The 23417-nt window shown below is 46.8% G+C and overlaps 1 protein-coding gene across 1 annotated transcript in view; it reads left to right on the top strand.

The window, feature by feature from the left end:
* Hadh (hydroxyacyl-CoA dehydrogenase) overlaps positions 1–23417 on the top strand; it is a 37487-nt gene that overhangs the window by 7184 nt on the left and 6886 nt on the right. Inside the window, exons 2-6 of the mRNA XM_027395719.2 lie at positions 9133–9261; positions 13263–13420; positions 15927–16053; positions 20115–20204; positions 21372–21444. Coding sequence (XP_027251520.1) covers positions 9133–9261; positions 13263–13420; positions 15927–16053; positions 20115–20204; positions 21372–21444 — 577 coding nt within the window. The remainder of the gene's footprint in view (positions 1–9132; positions 9262–13262; positions 13421–15926; positions 16054–20114; positions 20205–21371; positions 21445–23417) is intronic.

Below are 23417 nucleotides of genomic sequence, written 5' to 3' on the forward strand. Positions count from 1 at the left end.
ATGTGTGGCGGTCAAAGGGCACAAAGAATGTGGGTTTCTCTTTAGGCAGCACACAGTGCTTGCCCTTTCACCCGCATTCCGGGCCACCAATGTTCATTTCTCGTATTTTACTGTTCTCAATTTCTCACAATTCTAACACACTGGAAGGTTTCATGAGGTTTGAAGTGAGAGGTTTCTAATAACAAAAAGCAGGTATGGTTCCCTAAACTGTCATTTCTAAAACAGTTTACAAATCGGGGCTTTTGGAAAGCGGGTGTATCATCCCTGTGTTGCTGTTTTTATTAGGAAGTGTCTCTGTGATGGGTGGCATTAGGCTGGGTGGCTGTGGCTCCAGAGGAATCCATTGTCTGCTGAGGAAGAAATACAGGTAGGAATGACTAATCATAAGAAAGCTACCGACTGCCTGCCTTCCCTGTCCAGGATGCGTTGACACAGATGGGAGTTCTAATAGCTCAGTGTTATGTTACAGTTCTTCCTAAATTTTATTTCGGGGGTGGGGGCTGGGGGACGGATCAGTGGCTAAGAGCACTTGGCGCCCTTGCATATGACTGAGCATTGGTTGTCAGCACCCAGAGGGAGTGGTTCGTAACCAGCTATAACCCTAGCCCTAGCCCTAGCCCCGACACCATCTTCTGGCCTCTCAGGCACCGGAGTGCATGGGGTGTACATACAGACAAGCAGGCAGACACACATACACATAAATAAAAATAATAAAAGTAATACTTTTGCTTTTCTTTTTGATGGATAGTGGGGCAGGGTTCTGAGGTTGACTCTTAAGACCTTCCAACGTGTTGAGCATGGGCTCTACTGCTGACTAGATCCTTAGCCCAAGGAAACTTTTATTTTTATTTTTCAGAACTGAGTTTTAGTTTATGAAGACATTTAAATATAGATTTAAAATGCAATGGCTAAGAGACAGAGGCATCAAGGAAGAAACTAGGCTGCACTGAGAGCATGGTGTGCACTTCTCAAAGAAGATGCTCCAAGACAAAAACTTTTAGACACTTGAATTTAATATGACATATAGAATGTTCCTTCTAATGATAAAGAAAAAGGGACATTAAAGTGTGTGTGTGTGTGTGTGTGTGTGTGTGTGTGTGTGTGTGTGTGTGTGTGTGAAGACAGATAGTACTTATAGCTCTACATATATGAAATTTACAATTACTGGAAATTCCAGTTGTCTTGTGGAGAGGGGTGTGCCCGCCCGAACTACCTTAGGGCTGGCTGTGTTTGTAGTGACAGTCACTTCAGAACCTGAAGTAGATGGCACAATAACCCTCCAATAATCCCCACAACATTATCTCGAGTTCATCATTGAAAAGTATTATTGAGCAACTCTTCAAATTTTAATTTACATCTCATCTTTCACAGCTGGAATTTCTCCTGACTTTGGCTGTTTATTGACCAAATTTTGAAAGTTTAGTGAAAAACAAGCAAAAACCAACAACCTACAATCAATTCCTTGTCATTTCATGTTCAGATTCTGGGGTTGGAGGTACCATGGTGGAACGGAGTGGCCACGGAGAGCCGGTGGCTCACTGGCTCAGTGCTCGGCTGTGATTTCTCTCCCACAGTGGTTCCCATGGTTGATGTACAGCTTCTATACATCAGAAGAGGCTCAACGAAGTGACTCCCTCCTCTAGGCATCGGGAGCCACTTCATTAAAGGAGAGAGCCTTTCTTTGGGCTGTGGAGGGTGAGCTGGAGTTCCCCACCAGCAAATGGGAAAGAACATGTGCGGCAGAGGAAACACGGGTGTGGATTTGAGGAAGAGGGAGCAGAGGAAAGTGCTGAGTGACGGGGAAAGAAGGTGTGCTCAGGTTACTGCAGTATTTGGGCAGTGAAAAGATGGAGTCAATTTAGAGATTTGTTTTGTTTTTTGTTTTTTGTTTTTTTCGAGACAGGGTTTCTCTGTGTAGCTTTGGAGCCTGTCCTGGCACTCGCTCTGGAGACCAGGCTGGCCTCGAACTCACAGAGATCCACCTGCCTCTGCCTCCCGAGTGCTGGGATTAAAGGTGTGTGCCACCAACGTCGGCTCAATTTAGAGATTTTAAACATTAAAGGAGACATTAAAAACCCATCTGAAATTGCTTGCTTTGGTGTAAATTGGTGTAAGGTGAGCAGTAAAGACCTTGCAGTCAGATTTTTAAAACAAACGATATTGGTGAGAGACTTCATGGAAAGGCTAGCATTTGAACCCACTGTTTAGTAATGAACGAAACTGTTGAACACAAATTAGAGATGACTGGACTGGAGAGGTGGCTTAGTGGGTAAAGTGTTTGCTGTGCAAAGTTTATAATGCAGGTCATTATTATTATCCTGCCAGCAAGCTGGTTATCGAGATCAGCCCAAACAGTGGGCTCCAGGTTCAGCAAAAGATCTGGATTCAGAGTAAAAGGGGGGGCGTGCAATCAATGGATCCAAGGGCCTTTACATGTATGCATGGCACACACACACACACACACACACACACACACACACACACCAATACACATACATGAGCACGTACACATCACTTGAAAATGCACGCACACATCATTAGCATATACACTTTTTAAAGGGGGGCAAATTAAAGATGGGGCTGAGGGAAAAGTACTATGAGAAAGTTCTGCTCTGCAGAGCGAGTGGCACCAATCATATCAGAGAGCTGCTTTTAGGGCTGAGGTGGTGACAGCAAAGGATAGGGCCTGTTGGCTTCAGGTGTGGTTGGAAGTTTAGGAATAATTGACATTTCAGGAGGAAGGGATTAGAGCCAAGAGAAGATTGAAAGCCGAGCCTTGAAGGAAACCTTTGTTTAAGGAGCGTCAGTCCACAGGGCAGTTTCAGAGTGGAAACTCTAGTTGCCCGTTTCATTTGTACAGACATTGGTATTGGTAGATGTTGGGGCCATTGGCACTTCTGGAAGGTTCCTGTGTCCTAGGACAAGCAAAGTAAGAAAATATGTTAATATGAATGTACTTCCAAGCAAGCAGTCTTTCCAGGCAAACAAACGTTTAGCAGCTCCAATGGCTGCCCTGTGGAGGACTTCATGTGACACAGCCTCGGCTTCTGGGGTCATTTACATAGCACGGACTACTTGGGTCACTTTCAATGTGCAGTCGCTTTCTCATGCATTCTCCGTTTGTTATATGTAGTTCTACGTCGGGTTTTATGCATTGCATGTCTCGTTAGCATCTCCAATCCCCACCCACGTGTGCATTTTAGTGCTGTAATGAGCTGGAGGTAGGTCGTCGTCAGATATGAGCGCCTCTGAACTGGCACCAGTGGCCACATTTTGTTGGGCTCACATTGCTAGCCTTCCCTTTTACCAGTGGACTCTTGGACTCTTCCTTGTATACTGACTTTGCAGCCATTGTGTAAGTCACCTGTTCTCCCGCCTCCACATAAAATATGACGGTGAAGAATGAGCATGGATTAGCTATTGGGAGGCCACTGTCTCAATACGTTTTCTGTGGCTGTAATAATGCCTGGCACTATTTGTAAAGAAAAGTGGTTTGCTTAACTCGTGATTCTGTCTGTTGAAATGTCCCATGTCAGGCAGCCGGGAGAGAGACCTGAATGGAAAAGAGTTGTTAGGCTTTTTGGGAGGTGGGGTGGGGACCATCGCTACTTTAAAATTGTAATTTTGTTACTGTTATGTATTATAGTGTAAATATCTGATGCTGGATATCTGATTTGAGACCCCTGTGAAAGGGCCATTCGACCCCCAAAGGTGCCACAACCCACTGGTTGAGACCTACTGGTTTAAAGACTCCTGATATTTCCTGTTCACTTACTCTGTTTCACACTTGGGGCTCAGGGCTCAGCTGCCACTCTTCTCCACTATCATGACTCTACCCCTTGGAACTGTAAGCCCCAAATGAACTCTGTCCTCTGTAAGTCGCCCTGGTTATGCTGTTTTATCACAGTTTTGGAAAAGTAACGAATACACCTGGTTATCACCAGCGACCATAGATAAGAGCACGGTGTGTGATGCTTCATCTCAGTTGTCAACTCTATGAGGTCCAGATTCACCTGGGAGCCTCTGGGCATGCCTTCAGGGAGTTATCATGATAGGTTGGTTATGATGGGAGACTTACCATCAAATAGGTGGCACCATTCCCTAGGCTGGGTTTGTGAACTGCATAGAAAGGAGAAAGCAGGCCGATCACTTCCATGTGTTGCTGTCTGCTTCCTGACGAGGACACAGCAGCTCCTACTCATCAACATCCTACTGTGACTTCGCCAAAACAAGCAAGCCCTTCTTTCTTTAAGTTGCTTTTTATCTCAGCAACACTGGAAGTGACTAATACACAATGTTTCTTGAACTTTGGTCTTCAGGCTTTTTGTTTTGTTTTGTTTTGTTTTTTGGCAGGGTGGAGGAACCCAGAGGTTTTATAAGATTTTAATCGATGTTTCTGGAATTAAATGTAGCATGCTCTGTAAGATACGGGTGTTTGTTTTCAGCACTCATGAGATCTGAGACATTGGTGCCCTTTCTACCTTTTCATGCAGAATAGTATTTGTGCCAGATGAAGTCACAGCTCCTCTTTCAGTGACGTTGTTTTGTCAAAGGTTGAGGAAAGAAAAGTAGTGGGAGAATGGGCAGCCACAGACATGTGATAACAAGTGTGTAAGGAGTTCTGGTCCATAGACCTGAGCCTCTGAGCTCAGCACAGTGTTACACTGTGGACGCATCTATTGCCTGGTGTTGCCCCCTTGGATGAGTACTTTGATGAATTTTCTTGTTTCAAATATCAAAAACAGAAATATGCTCATTAAGTTCAGCTTTTGATGATAGTATTATCACATTTTCAGGAGAATACAGTGCAGAACCGTAAAGTGACACTTCATTAAAATTGGCATTTTCACTTTGAGAATTGCTTAAATAAGGTAAAATAATATTCCACAGGTCTGATATTTGGCATAGGGGAAGTACTCCTTTCAAAAGCCTTTTTTTTTTTTTAATTTACTTATTTTGTGTCCATGTGTGAGCCTGCATTAGTATGTGTGCACCACATGTGTGTAATAGTCTGAGGAGACCAGAAGAGTGTTGGATCCCCTGGAACTGGAGTTACAGACAGCTGTGAGCTGCCCCATGGGTGCTGAGAACTGAACTCAGGTCCTCTGCAAGAGCAGTGAGTGTTCTCAGTCAGCCTTGGGAAGGCATTCTCACACGGAAGCCATTCTTAGGGTGACCAGTCTCTGTGGACTCTGGTTTTATTTTGTTGTGGAGTCCACAAAAGAATTAATTCTCTAGGAGAGTCTGGATATTCCCCCAGCATTATGGCTTGCGCAGAACCAAAGCAAGGCCATTAGCTCCAGGGTGGTGGAGAACAGTCAGGAGAAGGCAGGCCAGCAAGAATCCCCACAGGCATGCTTGACGCTGAGGTGGCCAGAGGCGGAAGAGAAGGGACAGGAACATAATGAGTGCACCACCTGACTTTTATGAAACGATCTAAACAAGTTCTATTGTTTAATGATTGTTTCACCAGATAGTCAGTCAAAATGTCAAGTGGGAAGTAAGCCAATGGTTTACACGGAGTCACTCTGACGTGATCGCATAACATGTACTTTACTCTCCTGGATTACTGGAAGACAAGTCCTGCAACCAAACAGGCTCAGAACTTAATCCTGGCTTCATGGCTTAACTGAGTGGTTGTTGTCAAGTGGCCCGGCCTCTTTTGTATTGATGGCATCTTTTGCAAAACAGAAATAGTGTTGGGACTCAGTAGGTTCTCAGTCCACGCCCGATCCAGTTCTTGTGACTTTTTTCCCTCCTTTTTAAAGGGTTTATATTTTTCAGTTGGTTGAGAGTAGGTGTAGAATGTTACTTCCTTTGGCTTATACAAAAATTATGACAAGTACACCAGTAATTCAGGAAGAAGCATGCTGGCTCTCAGGAGGCCTTGGCTGCCTACATCCTTAAAGTTGCCTGGGTGGGTCAGACTAGACTGCAGTGAGAATCCTGCAGCTTTCCCGGATTTCATTGGAGCAAGAGCCAGACTGTCTGCTCCAGCATCCATCTCTCTGGTAATCCATTTAGACTGCCTGCTCCAGCCCCCATCTCTGTGGCTACCCATTTAGGCTCACTCACCAGTGAGAGGAAGCCCCGGTGGAGTGCAGTGCTAGAAGCATGGAACACTGGTCTCGTGCAACCCCATGAATATTGTATGAAGCATGTGATATGGACCAGGCCATGTGTTGTTTTGTGCCTGGCTTTGAGGTTTGCAAAGATCATTAAGTCATGATGTTGCCCTCAATGTAGTCGCTGGCCCATGTCTCTAGGATACGTCTGTTAGAAGTGATTGTATGGAACCTGAGCATTTAGATGGTGTTGGTCTTGGTGTCAGTTAGCACCTCCTGTGCCTTCTGGATAAGTGGGAAATAAGCCAGTGGTTTACACGGAGACACTCTGACGTGGTCAGGTAACATGTACTTCACTCTCCTGGAACACTGCCTGGAGATTTAGTTTCCCTGTGATTGAGCAGCTAGCTATGTTTGGCCAGTTGTCTGCACATATGAGTACCTGTAGGTTTCCTTTGCCCTGCTTAGAGATGTGAGGCTAGCATGGCTCCTCTTCTGAAACCCAACAAAAAGTGCTCTGTGACGTCAGCCAGAGGTGGTTATAGTAACCAGGAAGATGCTTTTCTAGAAACATCACCTGAGGTCTTACCTCAGGGGAGACCCACTTCCTTAAGAATTAGTGCTTGCTCCCAGGGGTTCTGGGCCATTGTGGGTGCTTGCTCCCAGGGGTGCTGGGCCATTGTAGGTGCACTGTAGATTGTAGGCTTCATCGTGGGTGGCTTGCCACTTTCACAAATGAGATTATAAACTCCCCATGTAGGAAGACTGTCACCATCATTGTTCCTTGTTGTTGTTCCCATCAGCTTGGCACTATCATGCCATAAGTATTTAGATCTTCCCAACTCTAAGAGCTGAAAGACCTGAGTGGTTCCCTGATGGAGATGAAGAGGAGGAAATATAGGTTGGGACCCTGGTGGGTAAGAGTCCAGGAATCCTGTTTGGTCACCTCAAGGAATGTTCTAGGGCAGAAGTCAAGAGAAACTATGTGAAAACCACTTGTTTTAAATGCCATTGGGATTGTCTTTCAGAGGAGCCAAGACAAGAGCAAAAACGTCCCCAAGGTGGCCTCTTACTTGTTCCTGCTTCACAGGCCATGGGCCATCACTCCTGCCTGTCAAGTGATTTGCACAGCTGCCAAACAGAGCAGTTCACTTACCTGCCTGGGCCACTGAGAACTTGAGACTTATTCTAAAGCTTCTCTATTAGTCCTTCTACACAGGGTTTGGTGATTCTCTAGGAGGGCCTACAGGACCCACATACAGTCATCCTCCTGGTGGCAATTTACTACCACAAAGGGTATACGGTTCCTGTGGCTAAGAGGAAGGCCGCTGGGGGTATGTCGAGTGCCAGGCAAGAGCTGTCTATGGACATGTGCAGTTAGTTCCCTCAGCAGCAAGATGTGACAAAACATGTAAAGGTTGTCTCTGGGGGCACTAGCTAGATAGACACTTGGTACCCAGGATTTGTGCTGGGAGATGGACGTGATGTCACCCACTGCCTGACACATTCCACAACTGCACTGTCTCGGGAGAGCCTGCAGCATAAGCATAAGCTGCGTTGTCAGAAATGGTGGGAACTCTGTCCATACCCAAGTTCTAGATGTGAGCCTAGGCTCAGCTTTGCCAGTAGCCTTCCTGGGCCTGCTGTGTCAGCTCCTTTCTAGGCTGTTTCTAAATTTGCTCTGCCCATTCACCTTGAACTTACTGAGTTGGAGACTCTGATTTGTGCATGATTGAGTTGTTGGCTCTTGGCCTTGGCTTCTTGGAGAAAAGCTGGGCTGGGTCCATGGGTGTTCTGCTTTGGGAAATAGTTTGACTTTCTGCTGACAGCTGAGCTCACTGTGTACTTCTAAAGAGATAAAAGATCAAGAGGACTCGCCCTTCTTGCCCCCGGTGCCCTGATATGTCTATCAGTCCCTGAGTCTCCGCACCTTTTTGGTTCTACTGTTCTCAGGCACTGGGATTTGGAAGCAGCCCACAGGCCATGCATGCTCTGACCTGCACCGCTGTGTGGGAGAAGCCCAGGGTGGTGCTGTAATTGAAAACCTGCCTTTCAAGCTTGTCTTTGCATTGGAAATCTTGCTTCGAGATTCGAACCCGTTTAACCTTCACATGCTGTTCATTTGTTTCTGTTTCTTTTCCTCTTTGTTTTTTGCTTTGAGTTTTAGTTGGCTTCAGGAATCTCACATGGTGACTGTGGTTTAAGACTTGCCATTTTTTTTCCTTCTGGTTGGTTACTTCTTGGGCAGATCTCCAACAAGCCCACCCCGCTTTCCACACCACCAATGTCCATGGGTCCTAAGGCAGTGCCTCTAGGGAGTGCTGTGGGCCCCCAGGGGTGTCTCATTAGTGCTAGCTGTCACATCATGTCTGTGGTAGGTCATGTGTGTTCTGTTGCTCCTGCGTTGACTTGACTGACTTACACTTATATGTAGGTGAGTCCATGGCCGATGTTTCAGACAAACTTACTACTGTGGTCCTCACTGGAGCTTGCTGGAAGAGGGGTCAACTAGATGCTGACAGTGTATAAAGCAAGCTGGTTGTTTGGGACACAGCTTTGCTCAGTATACCTGTGCCTCAGGGGCTTCGCCCACCCAGGGGGAAATGGAGAAGGCAGGAAATCTGGAATTGCCCCCTACCTAAGCTGGTTGTCGTAGACTTAACTCTCCTTTAAGTTTGTCATTAAATAGATCTTGGGGACAGGGTGTTTTTTGGCTTGGTGATTAGAATTTTAAGCTTCAACTACTTTTGATTTAAGGGCTGCAGAAGCAGGATACTGGGATGGGTAGGTGCAGAGGGGGACAGAAGGGTGGAATTGTACCCAATCTCCAGCTCTAAAGAGAAAATGCAGGCTCCTTTTTGGAACAATGGGTAGTCGGGTTCTATGGGGAAGGCCTTCTGTGGCCTTCACGTCCTGCTTCACATCAGGTGAGAATTTGTTGGAAAAAACTACACATCTCATGTTGGCTTATGCTTGTTCATGAGCTACTTTGAGAGAATAGTGGTAGAAGTCATGTGGATTATGAAACTGTTTTTTTTTTTTTTTCTTAAAACTTTTTTTTCATTAGGTGGCTGCAGCAACTGGCCATACGGTAGTATTGGTGGACCAAACAGAGGACATCCTGGCAAAATCCAAGAAGGGAATTGAGGACAGCCTGAGGAGGATGGCAAAGAAGAAGTTCACAGAAAACCCTAAGGTAAGTTCTAAGTGTCCTTCAGGCTCTGATGCTGCACCTTGTGTAAAACTCATGACTGTTTAGACCTATGTAGCATGCCACTAAATGGAAATTGGGACTGATTAGAAATCAGAAGGAGTCAATCATTTTGCTGTTGGGGGAGGCTTTAATGCAATCTGTGGGTCATGACCCCCTGAGGGGAGTTCCATGACCTTTTTGCAGGGGTCACCCAAGACCATTAGAAAACACATATTTGCATTACAGTTCACAACAGTAGCAAAGTTACAGTAATGAAATAACAATGAAAACAATAGTCCGAGGCCACCACAACAAGAGGAACTGTATTAAAGGGTCACAGCAATGGGAAGAGTGAGAACCACTGCGCTAACGTCGGGAGGAGGTTTGTGCGGCTGTTGAGCTCCGTGTAAGTCACAGGATCACAAATGGAGGAGCATTTATTTTGCCAAAAAGAGAGAACAGAATGAAACAGGAAGTTTCTTGTGGGGTTTGTAAGGTAAAACCTGAATGTTATAAAAAGCATTGTAATTAAACAGATGCTTTTGATGGCTTGGGCACTATCTTTTCCCTACTCAGATACTAGGGAATTGGAAGACCAATTGTCCTCATTTGCCTGAGCAGTAAAAACAGAAGACCATGAGAGATGGGGGCTTTTGCTTGCTGGTTTTTCTTGTTGCAACTTGCATTTCCATCCAGCACTTTCTCTGAGCATTGACATTAATTAGAAATACTTCACAAGTCAGCCAACTGGATTTTTGTTTCTGTTATCACCTCATTAAAAGTTGCTTAAGATTTTCTTCAAGCTTGACTGGAATGTCTCTCCATATTCAGATGGAGTCCTGGTAGCATATTTGCCCTTTTTTATTTAAATTTATTTTTAGTTATTTTTAAACCTAAACACATTAGTTACTGTTCTTGATGCTGTAATAAAATAACTGAATAAATGATGCAAAAAAGGAAGTGTTTATTATGCAAGAATAAGACTACTACAATTTTTGAGCCAAATTTGAAGCAAGCTTTATTAAATACTGGCTAGAACCATGGATACTACCCAGGACTGCCAGAGTATGGTGCCAAATTATGTTAGTCAGGAGCTTATAAAGGCAAAACCCACAAGGCTGTGTACTTCCTGCCTTCATCCAATCAGGGGCAAGCGTATAACCTGACATACTTCCTGGCTGCCTAGCTCCCTCCTATGTGTGATCAAGCACATCCTGTGTAGTTTGCGGCAACCAACCTTGTCTAAAGCAAAAACACATGGCTCATTATCTTACATGAACGATAGCCAGCAGCATTCCGGGAAGTTATCTGTCTGTCCTTGGGCAAGTGAGGCTTACAGGTCAGCGTCACTTTTGTTTTCTGGCTCTCTCAAGCACTGTAATTTCAACTTAAAACATACTGTTTTCCCTCACAGTAGTTCATGATGGTGGAGAAGACATAGCAGCAGATAGAGAAGGCAGGACAGGAGGCTAGATGGTCACACTGGTCCACAGTCAAGAAGCAGAGAGCCATAAAAGCTCATACTTGGCTTGCTTTCTTATTTTATTTATCAGGGACCCTAGCCCATGGACACCCAGGAGTGTGGGCTCAGTGAACCTCGTCTAGGTAGTCCCTCACAGGCATGCCCGGAGGCTTGCCTCCTAAGTAACCTAGGTCCCGTTGTTAAGTCGGCCAGATAATCATCATAGTTAGCAAACAAAGTCAAGGATTTCGTTGTGGCATTTTCATGTACCGTTTCTCCCACACACTCCCACTTTCTGGTTTCCTATCTGCTCCCAAAGCGTGCCTTCCTGCTTTGATACCATTACTCTTTTCCTCCTTCCGCCTCCCCTAAGGTCTCTCTACCTATCCCTCGGTGCCCTTTCTACTTTCGTCACATACACACACATACGAGTATCTTGAGTTCACATAGGAGAGAGAACATGGGATTTGTTTGTCTGAGTCTGGTTCATTTCACGTAACATAATGATCTCCAGCTGCACCCATTTGCCTTCAAGTGTTGTGATTGCATTTTTCTTTATGGCCGAGTACCATCCCATTGTGTATGGATGTACCACATTTTCCTTTAGCCCTTCATCTGCTGACGAGCATCTAGGCTGGTTGAATTTCGTAGCTCCTGTCACAAATGCAGCAACAATGGACATGCAAGGATCTCTGTGATGTGCTGACACAGAGTCTTTCATTGTAGTTCTCTAGTCAGCATTTGTGAGGCGCCTCCACACTGTCTTCCAACAATATATAACAGTGCCTCCTTTCCCACACCTTTGCCAACATTTGCTGTCAATTGTTTTCTTAATCATGGCCATTCTAACTGGGATAAGACAGACTCTTGAAATAGTTTTAAAAAACATGTATTGGATCTGGGCGTTGGTGGTGCGTGCCTTAAATCCCAGCACTCGGGAGGCAGAGGCAGGCGGATCTCTGTGAGTTCAAGGCCAGCTTGGTCTCCAGAGTGAGTGCCAGGACGGCCTCCAAAGCTACACAGAGAAACCCTGTCTTGAAAAACAAACAAACAAAAAAAAAAACAAAAAAACAACAAAAAAAAGTATTGGCAATTTGTGTGTCTTTTGAAAACTGTTGTTTATTAACCTATCTGTTGACTGGATGAATTTTGCTGGTTTTTTTTTTGTTGTTTTGTTTTGTTTTGGTTTGGTTTGGTTTTTCGAGACAGGGTTTCTCTGTGTAGCTTTGGAGCCTATCCTGGCACTTGCTCTGGAGACCAGGCTGGCCTCGAACTCACAGAGAACCACCTGCCTCTGCCTCCCGAGTGCTGGGATTAAAGGCGTGCACCACCGACGCCAAGCGATTTTTGCTGTTTTTTTTTAAATTGAGGCATCTACAGTAGCGCATGGAATTGCCTGTGGGTGTCCCTGCAGGTCTCCAGGCAGGACTGGGAACCACTGAAGAGATAAGAATGAAAATACAATGCAGATTAACTTGTCAACCAGGATCAGACTTGAGGGACTCGAATACCAGTCTGTCAGCATATCCAAAACACAGTACAGTTTGGGGAAAGGTTTCCAAGCAGCCGTCAGGCCCATTCCAGGAGCATGCCAAAGCTTAAGGTGTGACTATATGGAAGCTCCTTTACAACCTCCATGTGACAAGAGGGCGGGCTCTATAGCTCAAAGGCCTAGGATCTGTTGTGGTCTGTGACCCATAGCATAGAGGTCAGAAGGCTGTAAAGTACGTGAGACATCTCTCCCCTCCTGATGAATAATGGTCTAGGGAGGGAAGAATCTGGAATAAGCATTCTGGGGAATTAGGGTGAGGACTGCCTCTATAGTAAAAGGTAGATAAGATCTGTCTCACAGATAGCAAAAAGGTCACCAGCATTAACAAAACCCACTCGCAGCCTTTTGGATAGAATGCAGGGTTTGCTTTTTATCTTGTCCGTTGAGGAGACACCCTTCCCTGCATGATAAACACTCCTGGTTCTCCTAGTGCTTCTCTGTGAGCACAAGGACCTCCGTGCCCCAACAATTGCCCTACAGGTTTTTGTGGTATGTGTTATATATACAACATAAAATTCATCATTTTAATGATTTAATGTTTTATTGGCACGTATGATGCTGTCTACATTATGTTATGGCCTTGCCGTACACAGACGCAGTACGTTTTGATCCTATTCAACCTGTCTCCCTGGTCTCCCACTTTAAGTACTTTTTAATTCAGTGGCATCGTTATATTTGGGTGTGTAATGCTCCCATGTCTCATGATTTTGAACAGATTCTACATTCTTTAAGCAGTCACTACTTCTATATTTACTTTCTGTGTCAGTTGGGTTTGTCCACAGGCCGACTCTTGTCATGGTGTCTGAAAGCACATGGATGCTCTGTCCCTCCGCAGGGAGGTTGGGAGCTTGCTATCTCAGAGTTCCAAGTGACTTCTGTGGGGTCTGCTGTGTTGGTCTCTCGCCTTCCTCCCTCCTTCTACCTCAGCAGCAGGACCTGTCCCCTTGCCTGCAGGCCCCAGTGAATGCTCTCTTCTTGTTGTCTGCACAGGCGGGTGATGAGTTTGTGGCGAAGACCCTGAGCTGCCTCTCTACCAGCACTGACGCAGCATCCGTGGTGCATAGCACAGACTTGGTGGTGGAGGCCATCGTGGAGAATCTCAAGGTGAAGAATGAGCTTTTCCAGCGGCTGGACAAGTTTGCTGCAGAGTATGTGACTGAACTTGCTGCTTGGGTTCTGAAAGCCCCTTGTGTGGCTCTTGAGCCTCCCACTCTGACAGCACACCCACGTCCCTGCCTTCCAACACCTTCCAAGAACTGCTGGGTTCCCTCTTCCCATCCTTGTCTACAGGAGGGGTATAGTTGCCAGTGGTTAAATGGAATTATCTGTCCAGTGTCATGCCTGAGTGTTTCCTGCCGCCACTAGGGGGCACAGACCTTTGTGTGCTTGAGAATAGATGATATAGAGGCAAATCCCTTAATGCCTGCAGGAGTCTGGAGTGCGCCAGACAGAACGGTTTAGTTGAAGGCAAAGTGCCTTTGTGCAGTCTTCAGCATGCCTATGTTTCCAGTTTTATCTGGTTTAGTTACAACCCTCTTGGGGGCATTAGGTGAACACTGAATCTTCATGTGACCGGCCACGTTCGGGTCATGGGGGAATTTCCAGGCTTGTGGTGGCCTCTGGTATCAGTAAGATTGTGCATAGGTGACGGCGCTCTAGGGTCACAATCTAGGGTCTCCAGTTATGTTTGACTCTTAGCTCTTGGCAATGACAGCCGACCAATTAATTGGTGGTGTTTGGCCTATGACCTACTTGGCCACACTTCTCCCTCCTTTGTCAGTCCTGAACGATAGAGTGAGGCTATATGCAAAAGTAACTCTTAGGGAAACATTGGTCACCTGTGGCTAAAGAGAAACACTTGTGTATCGGCTTGCTGGGCTGTAAAATTCCATCTGTATGACTTGGTGGCTGCGGGCTCCTGGTTCTGTCTTTTTCTGTGCAGCACTCTGCTGGTCATGTGCATTTAGCTCTTCAGAAACATGTGGCAAAGAGGACACTTTGAGCCCGGCAAGGCAATCAAACCCCGCTGGTCTACAAACAGCTGCCCTTCTCTGTTCTCCGTAGGCAGTTTGGCCGTCATGCAAGGTTGCTCCTTGGCGGTGAAAGGCCCAGCTGCCCCCTAGTGTCAGTGGAGGGAAATGAGAGGATGGGAACAGGTCGCCACTTCCTTCCTCCTCGGACCTTGGGATGTCCTACAGTTTACAACCTGTGATTTAAGGGTCTTGAGGTAGCAAATCTCAGAGACCTTCCCAGTGCTAGCTTGGGTTTTAAATAGCCTGCCAGGGAGGTTGAGAAAGGTAGGTCTGCTAATGCCTTGGAAGCCGATGCTCCTGACCTGAGACCTTGGCAATCTTCATTCCTCACTGGCCTGCCCACTGCAGCCATCCGCCCACACTCACCAAAGACAGTCTTCTCAAGTCCAAGATGATGCCTCTACCTCACAGTCCTCTGGCCTCAGCCAGCCACGTACTAGGATTACTCCCCAGGCCGATGTCTCCTTTCACCTTTCCCTTCTCTCTTTTCCAAAGTACTGATTTCTTTTCTTCCCATCTGCTCCCTTCTTGCCTGCCTCTGAATTTGGACAGACTGTATCCTTGCCTTTAGGTAATCAGGAACCCCGAGAGAATCTGGACCACTGTCCTTGGGTACTAAGACCAGATCCAACTGGGCTAAAGGGCATCCTGCTGCTCTGTTAGTTATCCACAAGGTGGCGCTGCAGGAAAGCCTAGCCGTCTAGCTAGGCTTTGCCCCTGGTGCCCTTGGCAACCCCTCTTTATTCTGGTTTTTAACAAGTTAAATTTTGAGAAGGAAGAAGAATTGGATTTAGTCACAAGGCAGTATGGAGTTTGTAAGTTAAGACTCCATACATATGAAATAACTAGTGCTTTTTCAGGCTGGCCTGTAAGCACAGTACTGTGAACATGGGTCATGTGTGAACGCAATCCCACCCCCCTTTCCCACGTTCTCTGTGTGATTAAACTTCCCTTTGAGCATGTTCAAAGCAGTGTTTTCAGTTGTCTAATGACGAAGTTAAGGGTTTTCACTAGAGGGGGACTGTCCTGTCCTGTGTGCTCAGCCGATTTTCTCTGAGGATTGTTTGTTTACAGTTATTATGGTCTGGTCTAAGTGTCTGGTCCATCCTTCCATTTTTCATGAGTCTGATCCCTTCATTGTGTTAGGTTGGGTAGGTCTCCCCACTAACTGCTTCCCCTTCTCCCAAATTAATACATGTGGGACAAGAGAACTTTAGTTTCTACAAATTCCGAAAAGCCTGATGACTATGGGCCTGGTAACTTAATTTAAATGCAGGGATTTTGTTGTTGTTATTGTTATTTTGTTTTTTGAGACAGGGTTTCTCTGCATAGCCCTAGCTGTCCTGGAACTCCACCTGCCTCTGCCCCCTGCGTGCTGGATCACAGGCATGCATGCGCCTCCACCATCCAGCTTTTAAAATGCAGGGATCTAATAAAAATGTGACCCCCTACTTTCACTGTGAAGACATGCCTTTTGATTGGCCCCTCAGTGGGGTGGCCCAGCAGCTCTGCAGTGTTTAGCTGGTTGGTGCCCTGGGTGATGTAGCCAGGGATTTGACCTCGGGCACATGTGGGATTCACTCTGATTCACTCTGGTTCTCCACCGTTTTTCTCTCCACAGACATACAGTCTTTGCCAGCAACACCTCTTCTCTGCAGATCACAAGCATAGCCAATTCCACCACCCGACAAGACCGATTTGCCGGCCTCCACTTTTTCAACCCAGTCCCCATGATGAAGCTTGTGGAGGTCAGTAGGCGCCTGGACCTCTGTGCTTTTGCTCTCTAGCTTTTGCAGTCCTACCTTCTGGGTCACAGCAGCCCTCCCGCCAGGCATTAGGTTGTATGAAAGTTAACCGGAACCGGAAGGTCACCCCTTTGGATTTCTGTTGTCCTAATTTGTCCTCTTCAGGACCAAAGAAAGAAAAAAAAAATGCCTACTATCTTGGAAGGCGCCTCTACTTTGTTTATGCGCCTGGGTCAACTGAACAGGGGAGTCAGATGGAGGGACGGACACTAGGAGTCACTGGCACAAGCGATGAGGGAGTTGAGACCTATAACCTTCATGCTGTCTTGCTGAGGTCAGCTTGTTCCATGCTGGAGTTGCAGGTCTTGTCCGATGTGGTGCGTGCCACCCCTGGTGGGAATTCTGGTCCCATTCAGTATTGTCCCGGGTGAGGAACGCTTTTGTGCTGTGATTAGAGCTATTAAAAGGGAGCTTCCTGCAGCCATGAGCCTACTGACCTCAAAGGCAGGCGACAGGTAGAGGGAAGGGCCAGGTCGGGTTTATCTGTTTGGTCTGCAGGTGCTCACTTGCTGGGAAACTCAGCCGAGGGAGATGGAGTCACCATAGACAATTTGCCCTTGAAATGTGGCAGCTTGCCCTTTAAAGGGGCTAATTACAGGGTCTCTGGGAGCGACTGCTATTAAAGCAGCTTTTGGTCTGAGGTTGTGGAGTTATTGCCGTGCGAAGTGTGGGGGACGCTGTAGTGTGGAGCCAGCAAACCTCCAGACACTGGCTGGGGCCTCTCTGGGAGTTGTTCATGGCTGCCTTCTCGCACAGCCCTTTGCCTTGTCTCCCCTACATAAGCATGTCTTATCAGTTCTGGCTTCTTCACGTCCACCTTTCCCCCCCTCAAGTGGCAGGTCCAATCTTCCTGCAGCGGGAACTTTCCTGTCCCGTTGAAATTGTTCTTCCGTTTGTCTAGGCTGGTATTAAAGAAGTAAGCTTTGTGCTGGAGAGATAGCTCAGCAGTTAGGAGTACTGGCTGCTCTTCCAAAGGTCCTGGGTTCGATTCCCGGCACTCACTTGGCAGCTCATAGCTGTCTGCAATTCCAGTCCCAGGGGATCCAACACCATCTCTGACCTCTGTGGGCACCAGACATGCACCTGGTGCACAGGCATATATGCAGAGAAAGCACCCAAACACATACAAATAAAGAATTAAATTCTAGAAAAGGAAGTGAGCAGTGAAGAGGCCGCGTGGGGAGTCATGGGAAGAAGAAGAATATAGTGGGTATTTGCCCCGCCCATGATCTCGGGCTGTCTGGGAGATGGGTGCCGTGTTTCTTGTCTGTAGATGTGACCTCTTAAAAGGTGGTGGGAGATCAAACTGCTGGATCCTTTCACCCCCAGGGGTGAACGGAAGACCACTGCGGGTATCTACCTCATTGTGCATTGGTGAGTATATTCTAATAAATCCTAATTACCCCTGTACCAGCTCTTGTGGATTCGCCTACATTGGCGCCCAACCTGGATCCAGCAGTCCATCTCCGACCACCACACTAGGGAGTGCGACCATCCCTCCCTTTCAAGAGGTCAAGTCAGCAGAAAAGAAGCACCGCCCCTATCCGGCTGGCCCGAGGTCATGGGCGGGGCAAATACTCTTTACAGCAGAAGATGCAGTTTGCCCTTCCTTCTGCAGAAAGCAGCAAAGGGTGGGGGTGTTCATTTCAACACTTGCCGATTGACTGTAGTTTCTAGGTTTTGTGGGTTTTCCGTCTGCAGATAGTACATATTCTGTAAAGTTACTGTAAAGGACAAGAATCTTCCCCTCTGCAGCTTCTTGAGAGAGGTAGTATATTATAATGCTTAGCAACTATTAACATTTTCTAGAAAGTATTCTATGAAAGTGTTCCATTATATTGAGTATAGTTTTTTTTTTTATTTTATTGGTTCACTGAGAATTTCATATGATGTATTTTGATTATATTCACCTCTGCCCAACACCCCACAACTCCTTCCAGGCCTAGCTCCCCTTCCCTGTCCTCCAAATTTTGTGTCTTTTTGTTTTGTTTTGTTTTTTGTTTTGTAAATAAAGCCATCAAGTACTTTACTCTTGGGTGTGTGCCTTCCCATTGGAGCATAATTGACTTAGCAGAGGCCACACCCTTAAAGAAAGACAACTCCCCAGCTCCTAGCTGTTGTCACTACTTCCTCAGCTAGGGGTGGGACTTCCTGCCCATTCCCCTCCAGGCTAGGATTTTTGTGAGCTGTTGGTGAGCACACAAAACAGGGCAGTGGTGAGCCAAGGGGACAGTAGTGTGCCAAGGAGGCCTTCCGTTCCCTTGGGGCAGGACTTATGTTGGGGCTTTATATTACCAGTCACATGTTGCCACTTGTTAATGAAATGACCACGCATCCTTCCTGTTTACAAAGCTCCCAGCCCTCAGCCACTGACTCCTTCAAGCCAGCAGCTTACCCTGAAGATCCAAGGCTGTCTGGCAGCCTTTGTCTTAGTTGTTTGTGGATCTGACACAGGCCTCTTCAGGCTCCCTTTGAATAGTTTGAAGATGACTGTTGACAGGGGTTTCTGGCCCGTTCTGTCTTCATCTCCATCTCTTGGTGCTTGTTTCTGTTTCCATCTCCTGTTTCCTGCAGCGTTACACCTGCTACTCCTGCAGCGTAGGGTTCTCCACCACCACCACCTGCTGTTACTGCTGCATGGGTTCTCCTGTGCTTCCTGTGCTGTTATACTCTGCTGCTGCTGCAGTGTGGCTTCTCTTCTGGTCCCTGAAGTGTTCTTCCCTGCTACCCGCTGCAGCCTGGGTTCCCCTTTGCTTCCTGTGTTATACCCTGCTTCTGCCTCAGTGTGGGCTCTCTTATGCTCCCTGGAGTGTTGCAACCCACCGCCTGCTGCAGTGAGGTTTCTCCTTTGCCCCTTGCAGTGTTCTACCCCGCTACTTGCTGCCGCATGGGTTCTCCTATGCTTTTCACGTGGCTCCTTTCATCCCCACACAGACCTAGCTCATTTAACCAGGTCGCCTTCTTCCAGTATCTTGATCCCTATTTCCCAGAAGGGATGGAGACACCTGCAAGGTCTACTGTAGAAGCTAAGCCTCCTCATTATGACTCTAGCTGAAGTTCTTAACTGCCGTTTAAAATATCTGTGTACATATGTGGTGTGTGTCATTCGCCCTGGGTTCTCCATTTAACCAAGTTGATTTCCCCACAAGTGACTCCGAGAGCTATAATTTGAGGCTTTGTGCTTGGTGCCACCTCTTCTGGATTCCAGTAGGGTAGTAGCTGTGCCCTGTGTGCACTGAAGGGAAGATCAGAAGGTCTGGCAGCCCTTTGGGGGTCCTACTGGTTAAAATGAAAGTACCCCTCTCCGATGAACCCCCTTGAACTGCAGGGGCCTATGAACCGGGCCATCTGTGTGAGAGCGGGTAGCACAGTGAGATGGTTGCTCATCCGGGACTCCAGATGACTGTGACAGGTACATCATACCTCATCTGTGGCAGAGGTGGGTTCCATGCAGAGAACCTTAAGAACAGCTACCACCCCACCCCACCCAAGCCCGCAGTCCGCACCAGTTTCCACCCTATAGCCATTAACAATGACAGGAAGCAGAGCTGGTGTTTCCTGGGCTCACTTTTCTACTAGGCACCATGCTTGCCACTTTGCCCCAGTCTGAATTTCTTACAGCTCCTTGATGGGGACAGAGTGGTTTTTATGTCACGTCAATTTCAACAAACATACCCAGTGTCCTGTGTCAATGAGTTCAGTAAAACAGTGCAGCTGGGATTTGACTCACCGACACCTGGCTCGAAATGCCTGAAAGACTCCATTACCCCACCCAGCAACTCACACTTGACTCTTAGCCCCAGGTTTGTGCATTCTGCAGACTCCAGTGTCATGCATGGACATTTGGGTATGCTTACTGCACTAAAATAAAAGATTTTTTTTTGTCACCTGTGTAGACAGAGCCTTTGGTTCAGTTTCCTTGAACTGGTCTACCATTTTGTAGTAGAACTATTCCGCTGCTTCTCTGTCCTTCCCAGTCATAATTCCCTGCTTTGTATTTCCAGATCATTAAAACACCGATGACTAGCCAGAAGACGTTCGAGTCCCTGGTCGACTTTTGTAAAACCTTAGGAAAGCACCCTGTATCTTGCAAGGTAAAGTGTGGGTAATGTTTTTGTCTGTTTTCTGTTACCATAGTAAAATACCCATGGCAGGGAACTATGAAGAAGCGGGGAGTGTTATTCAGGTTGCAGTTCTAGAGCTTTGAGGGCATGATGCCAGTATCAGTTGAGCACTAGGGAAGACCTCGTGGCTAAGTGGAGTCACTGTGGCCAGAGAACATTCAGGAGGAAGGAACACATCTTTGTTTATCAAGTCAGAGATGCTCAGGTCAGGTCAGGTCACTGAGAAGAACTCCATCCGGGAAGGGAGTGGTCCCTTCTGAGACTTAAGCCTTCAGCCATCTAAGTATCTATCTCTGGGGTCCATCTCTCAGAAGTTCTATTCCATTTTCCTGGACACCAGACTTCCAACACATGAACCCCTGGGGGCAGTGTGTGTAGCCTGGGAGAGAGGTGACTTTATGCAGGCGTGCTGCTCAGAGAACACTGCTAACACACAGTGAGAGCCATGGGCTCTGTTGACAGCAGGCCTCTCCATGTCCTGGAAGAAGGACCAGGCTGTGTCTCTATTTTAGTTTGTAGGCCAAGAAACCTGACCTCTAAGCCAAGCCCTATGCCCCATGCCCCCATATGTGTAGTCTGAGGGGAGCCTGGACTTCAGTTAAACAGAAGACTCGGGAGCCTGTTGATGAGCAGCTGTGTTTATAAAAGGTTTCTGTGGTCCCGTCAGTTTCAACCACTTCTGTTCCCGGGGAATTGTAAGCCTGTGCGTCAAGTCCAGTCTGGTGGACATAAAGCCCCAGTGGAAAACAGAGGATGTTGGAAAGAATGCTGCAGAGTTACCGGGTGCTGAGACAGGAGACTAGCCTGGCAGAGGGGCAGCAAGGAGGAATTCCTCGGTGGCATGTGCAGTTTTTCCTGTCAGAAAGCAAACCTGACCTCCACACAGTTTGTGTAGGGTGCAGTCTGGTTAGCGCTGAGACACACAGAGGAGGAGTGTTTAAGAATGGGGTGATTTCTTAGAGGGAGTTGGGGGCAGAAGAGGGAATGTTGCTGTATGATCTAGAGTAAGGAACTTCACAGCACATTTTGAAAATGTGAATGACACGGGGTGGGCAGCGCAGTCCGGGGAAAGGAGTGGTCTATACAAATAGAATGTCGAGGTTAATGAGGTCACTTGTCTCCTCTCCCCTGCAACAGGACACTCCTGGATTTATCGTGAACCGTCTCTTGGTGCCATATCTCATAGAGGCCATCAGGCTACACGAGCGAGGTACCTGCCCCAGGCCAGGCTAAGGCTCTCAGGTCTCAGTCTGTGTGCAGGAAGGCTTGGGCTATGCTGAGTCTGGCAAGGGCATTTCTGCTTTCTTGTTCTGCTGAACTAGACTCAGCTTTGCCTTGACCCTAGTACCTTTGTCACTGGGTTCCCAGGGTCACAGACCTCCCTGTGGGAGTCTGTGACAGTCCAGGCTGCAACCATTGGCATCGATGGTGCAGATCTAGATACTGGAGCACCGCTTTTAGTTAAATGTTTACTACTTGGGAGGAGAATGGAGAGATGACCCAGCTGTTAAGAGTGTGGACTGCTCTTCCAGAGGGCCCAAGCTCATTTCCCAGCATCCGTGTTGGGCCGCTCACGCCCACCTGTAACTCCAGCTCCAGTCTTCTTCTCAGCCTGTACACACATGCATGCATCATGCATGTTACATACACTCAGACAATACATACATATGCACACACACTCATATACAAGCTTGCAGGATGCATGTTATACACATGCACTAATGTACGCACACTAAATTTTACAAATAATAGTTTACTGCTTTCAAAAAGATAGTAATGGAAAAATAACCAGACTAGAAGTTGTTTGAAGTTCTTTAATTTAGAAAACCTGTGACTGTGTGATGGGAGATGGGAAATGAATGACAGGATTGGTGCATGGTAGAGACATTGTCCTTACTGGAAAAACTCATGAAGCGCTGCTCTACACCTCATGAGTGATCTAAAATGTCCCCTTCTCTTAAAAAAAAGTGTGTGTGTGTGTGTGTGTGTGTGGTGTGTACTCCTTCATATCATGTCATGGTATATGTGTGGAGGCTAGAAGACAACTTTGTGGCATCAGCTCTCCTATCTTTATACAGATTCTGGGGATCAAACTCAGGTCTCCAGGTTTACATGGCAAGCACATTGTGTGTGTGTGTGTGTGTGTGTGTGTGTGTGTGTGTGTGTGTGGTTTTTTTGAAATGGCTTTCTCTGTGTAACAGCCTTGGCTATCCTGGAACTCTCTTTGTAGACCAGGCTGGCCCCAAACTCACAGAGATCCGCTTGCATCTGCCTCCCAAGTGCTGGGATTTAAGGCACGCGCCACCATGCCTAGCACCGTGGCAAGCACTTTTTACCTGCTGAGCCATCACCTGTCCTCTTCTAGTTGACAAAGAATGACTTTGTCTGCTGTAGAAACATAAGTCTCATGACGTGGTCTATGGTTAGGATGGACACACCCCCCCATGCCTGACTTCTTCCCATTTTTGAGAAGGAGAGTGTGTGATGTCTGTGATGTCTCTTCTCCATGCCAACAAGCTGTAGGGACAGGTTAAAATACAAGTATGTTTGTTTATTTGAGTGACTTCATTTACAAATACTCTCAAGAATGCTATTTCCCAAACAAAGCGTTTAAATATTAAACTTGCCTCATGCTTTATGGAAGCACTTGCCTACTTTTACTCCAAGATCAAACCAACAATTCTATGTTTATCCTCAACAAATGTGCCTAATTACACCTCAAAGAAAGTATGTGGCATTTTGGCCTACCTTGAAAGACATTCATGTTTTTTTTTCTGCAATAAATACAATATTTCAGAATGTAGCACCTTTTCATAGTGCTTTCTCTCTCTCTCTCTCCTCCTCTCTCCTCTCTCTCTCTCTCTCTCTCTCTCTCTGAAACTGGCTGTCCTTTGATACCACTCCCATGTGCCAAGTATCTGATGCTAAGTTGAAAACTGCTTTCTTCACTTTGTTGTCCCTCGTCATTGCTAATTGCTAGCCACTTCTGTGTTGTACCAGGAAAGGCAGAACCTGGCCCCAGGGCATGCTTTTGGTTTGCTCTTGGTGTTTCTCTGGGTGCCCCGTCATTGCTGGTCCTGTGACCTCTCTCTTTGTAGCTGGATCCTGTGACAGAATATCTGTCCGCCTCGAAGTTGCTGAGTGTCATGTCAGTTCAGGTTTGCAACGTTTCATGCTGTGGTC

This window comes from Cricetulus griseus, assembly GCF_003668045.3.
Source record: "Cricetulus griseus strain 17A/GY chromosome 1 unlocalized genomic scaffold, alternate assembly CriGri-PICRH-1.0 chr1_0, whole genome shotgun sequence".
Taxonomy (NCBI): Eukaryota; Metazoa; Chordata; class Mammalia; order Rodentia; family Cricetidae; genus Cricetulus; species Cricetulus griseus.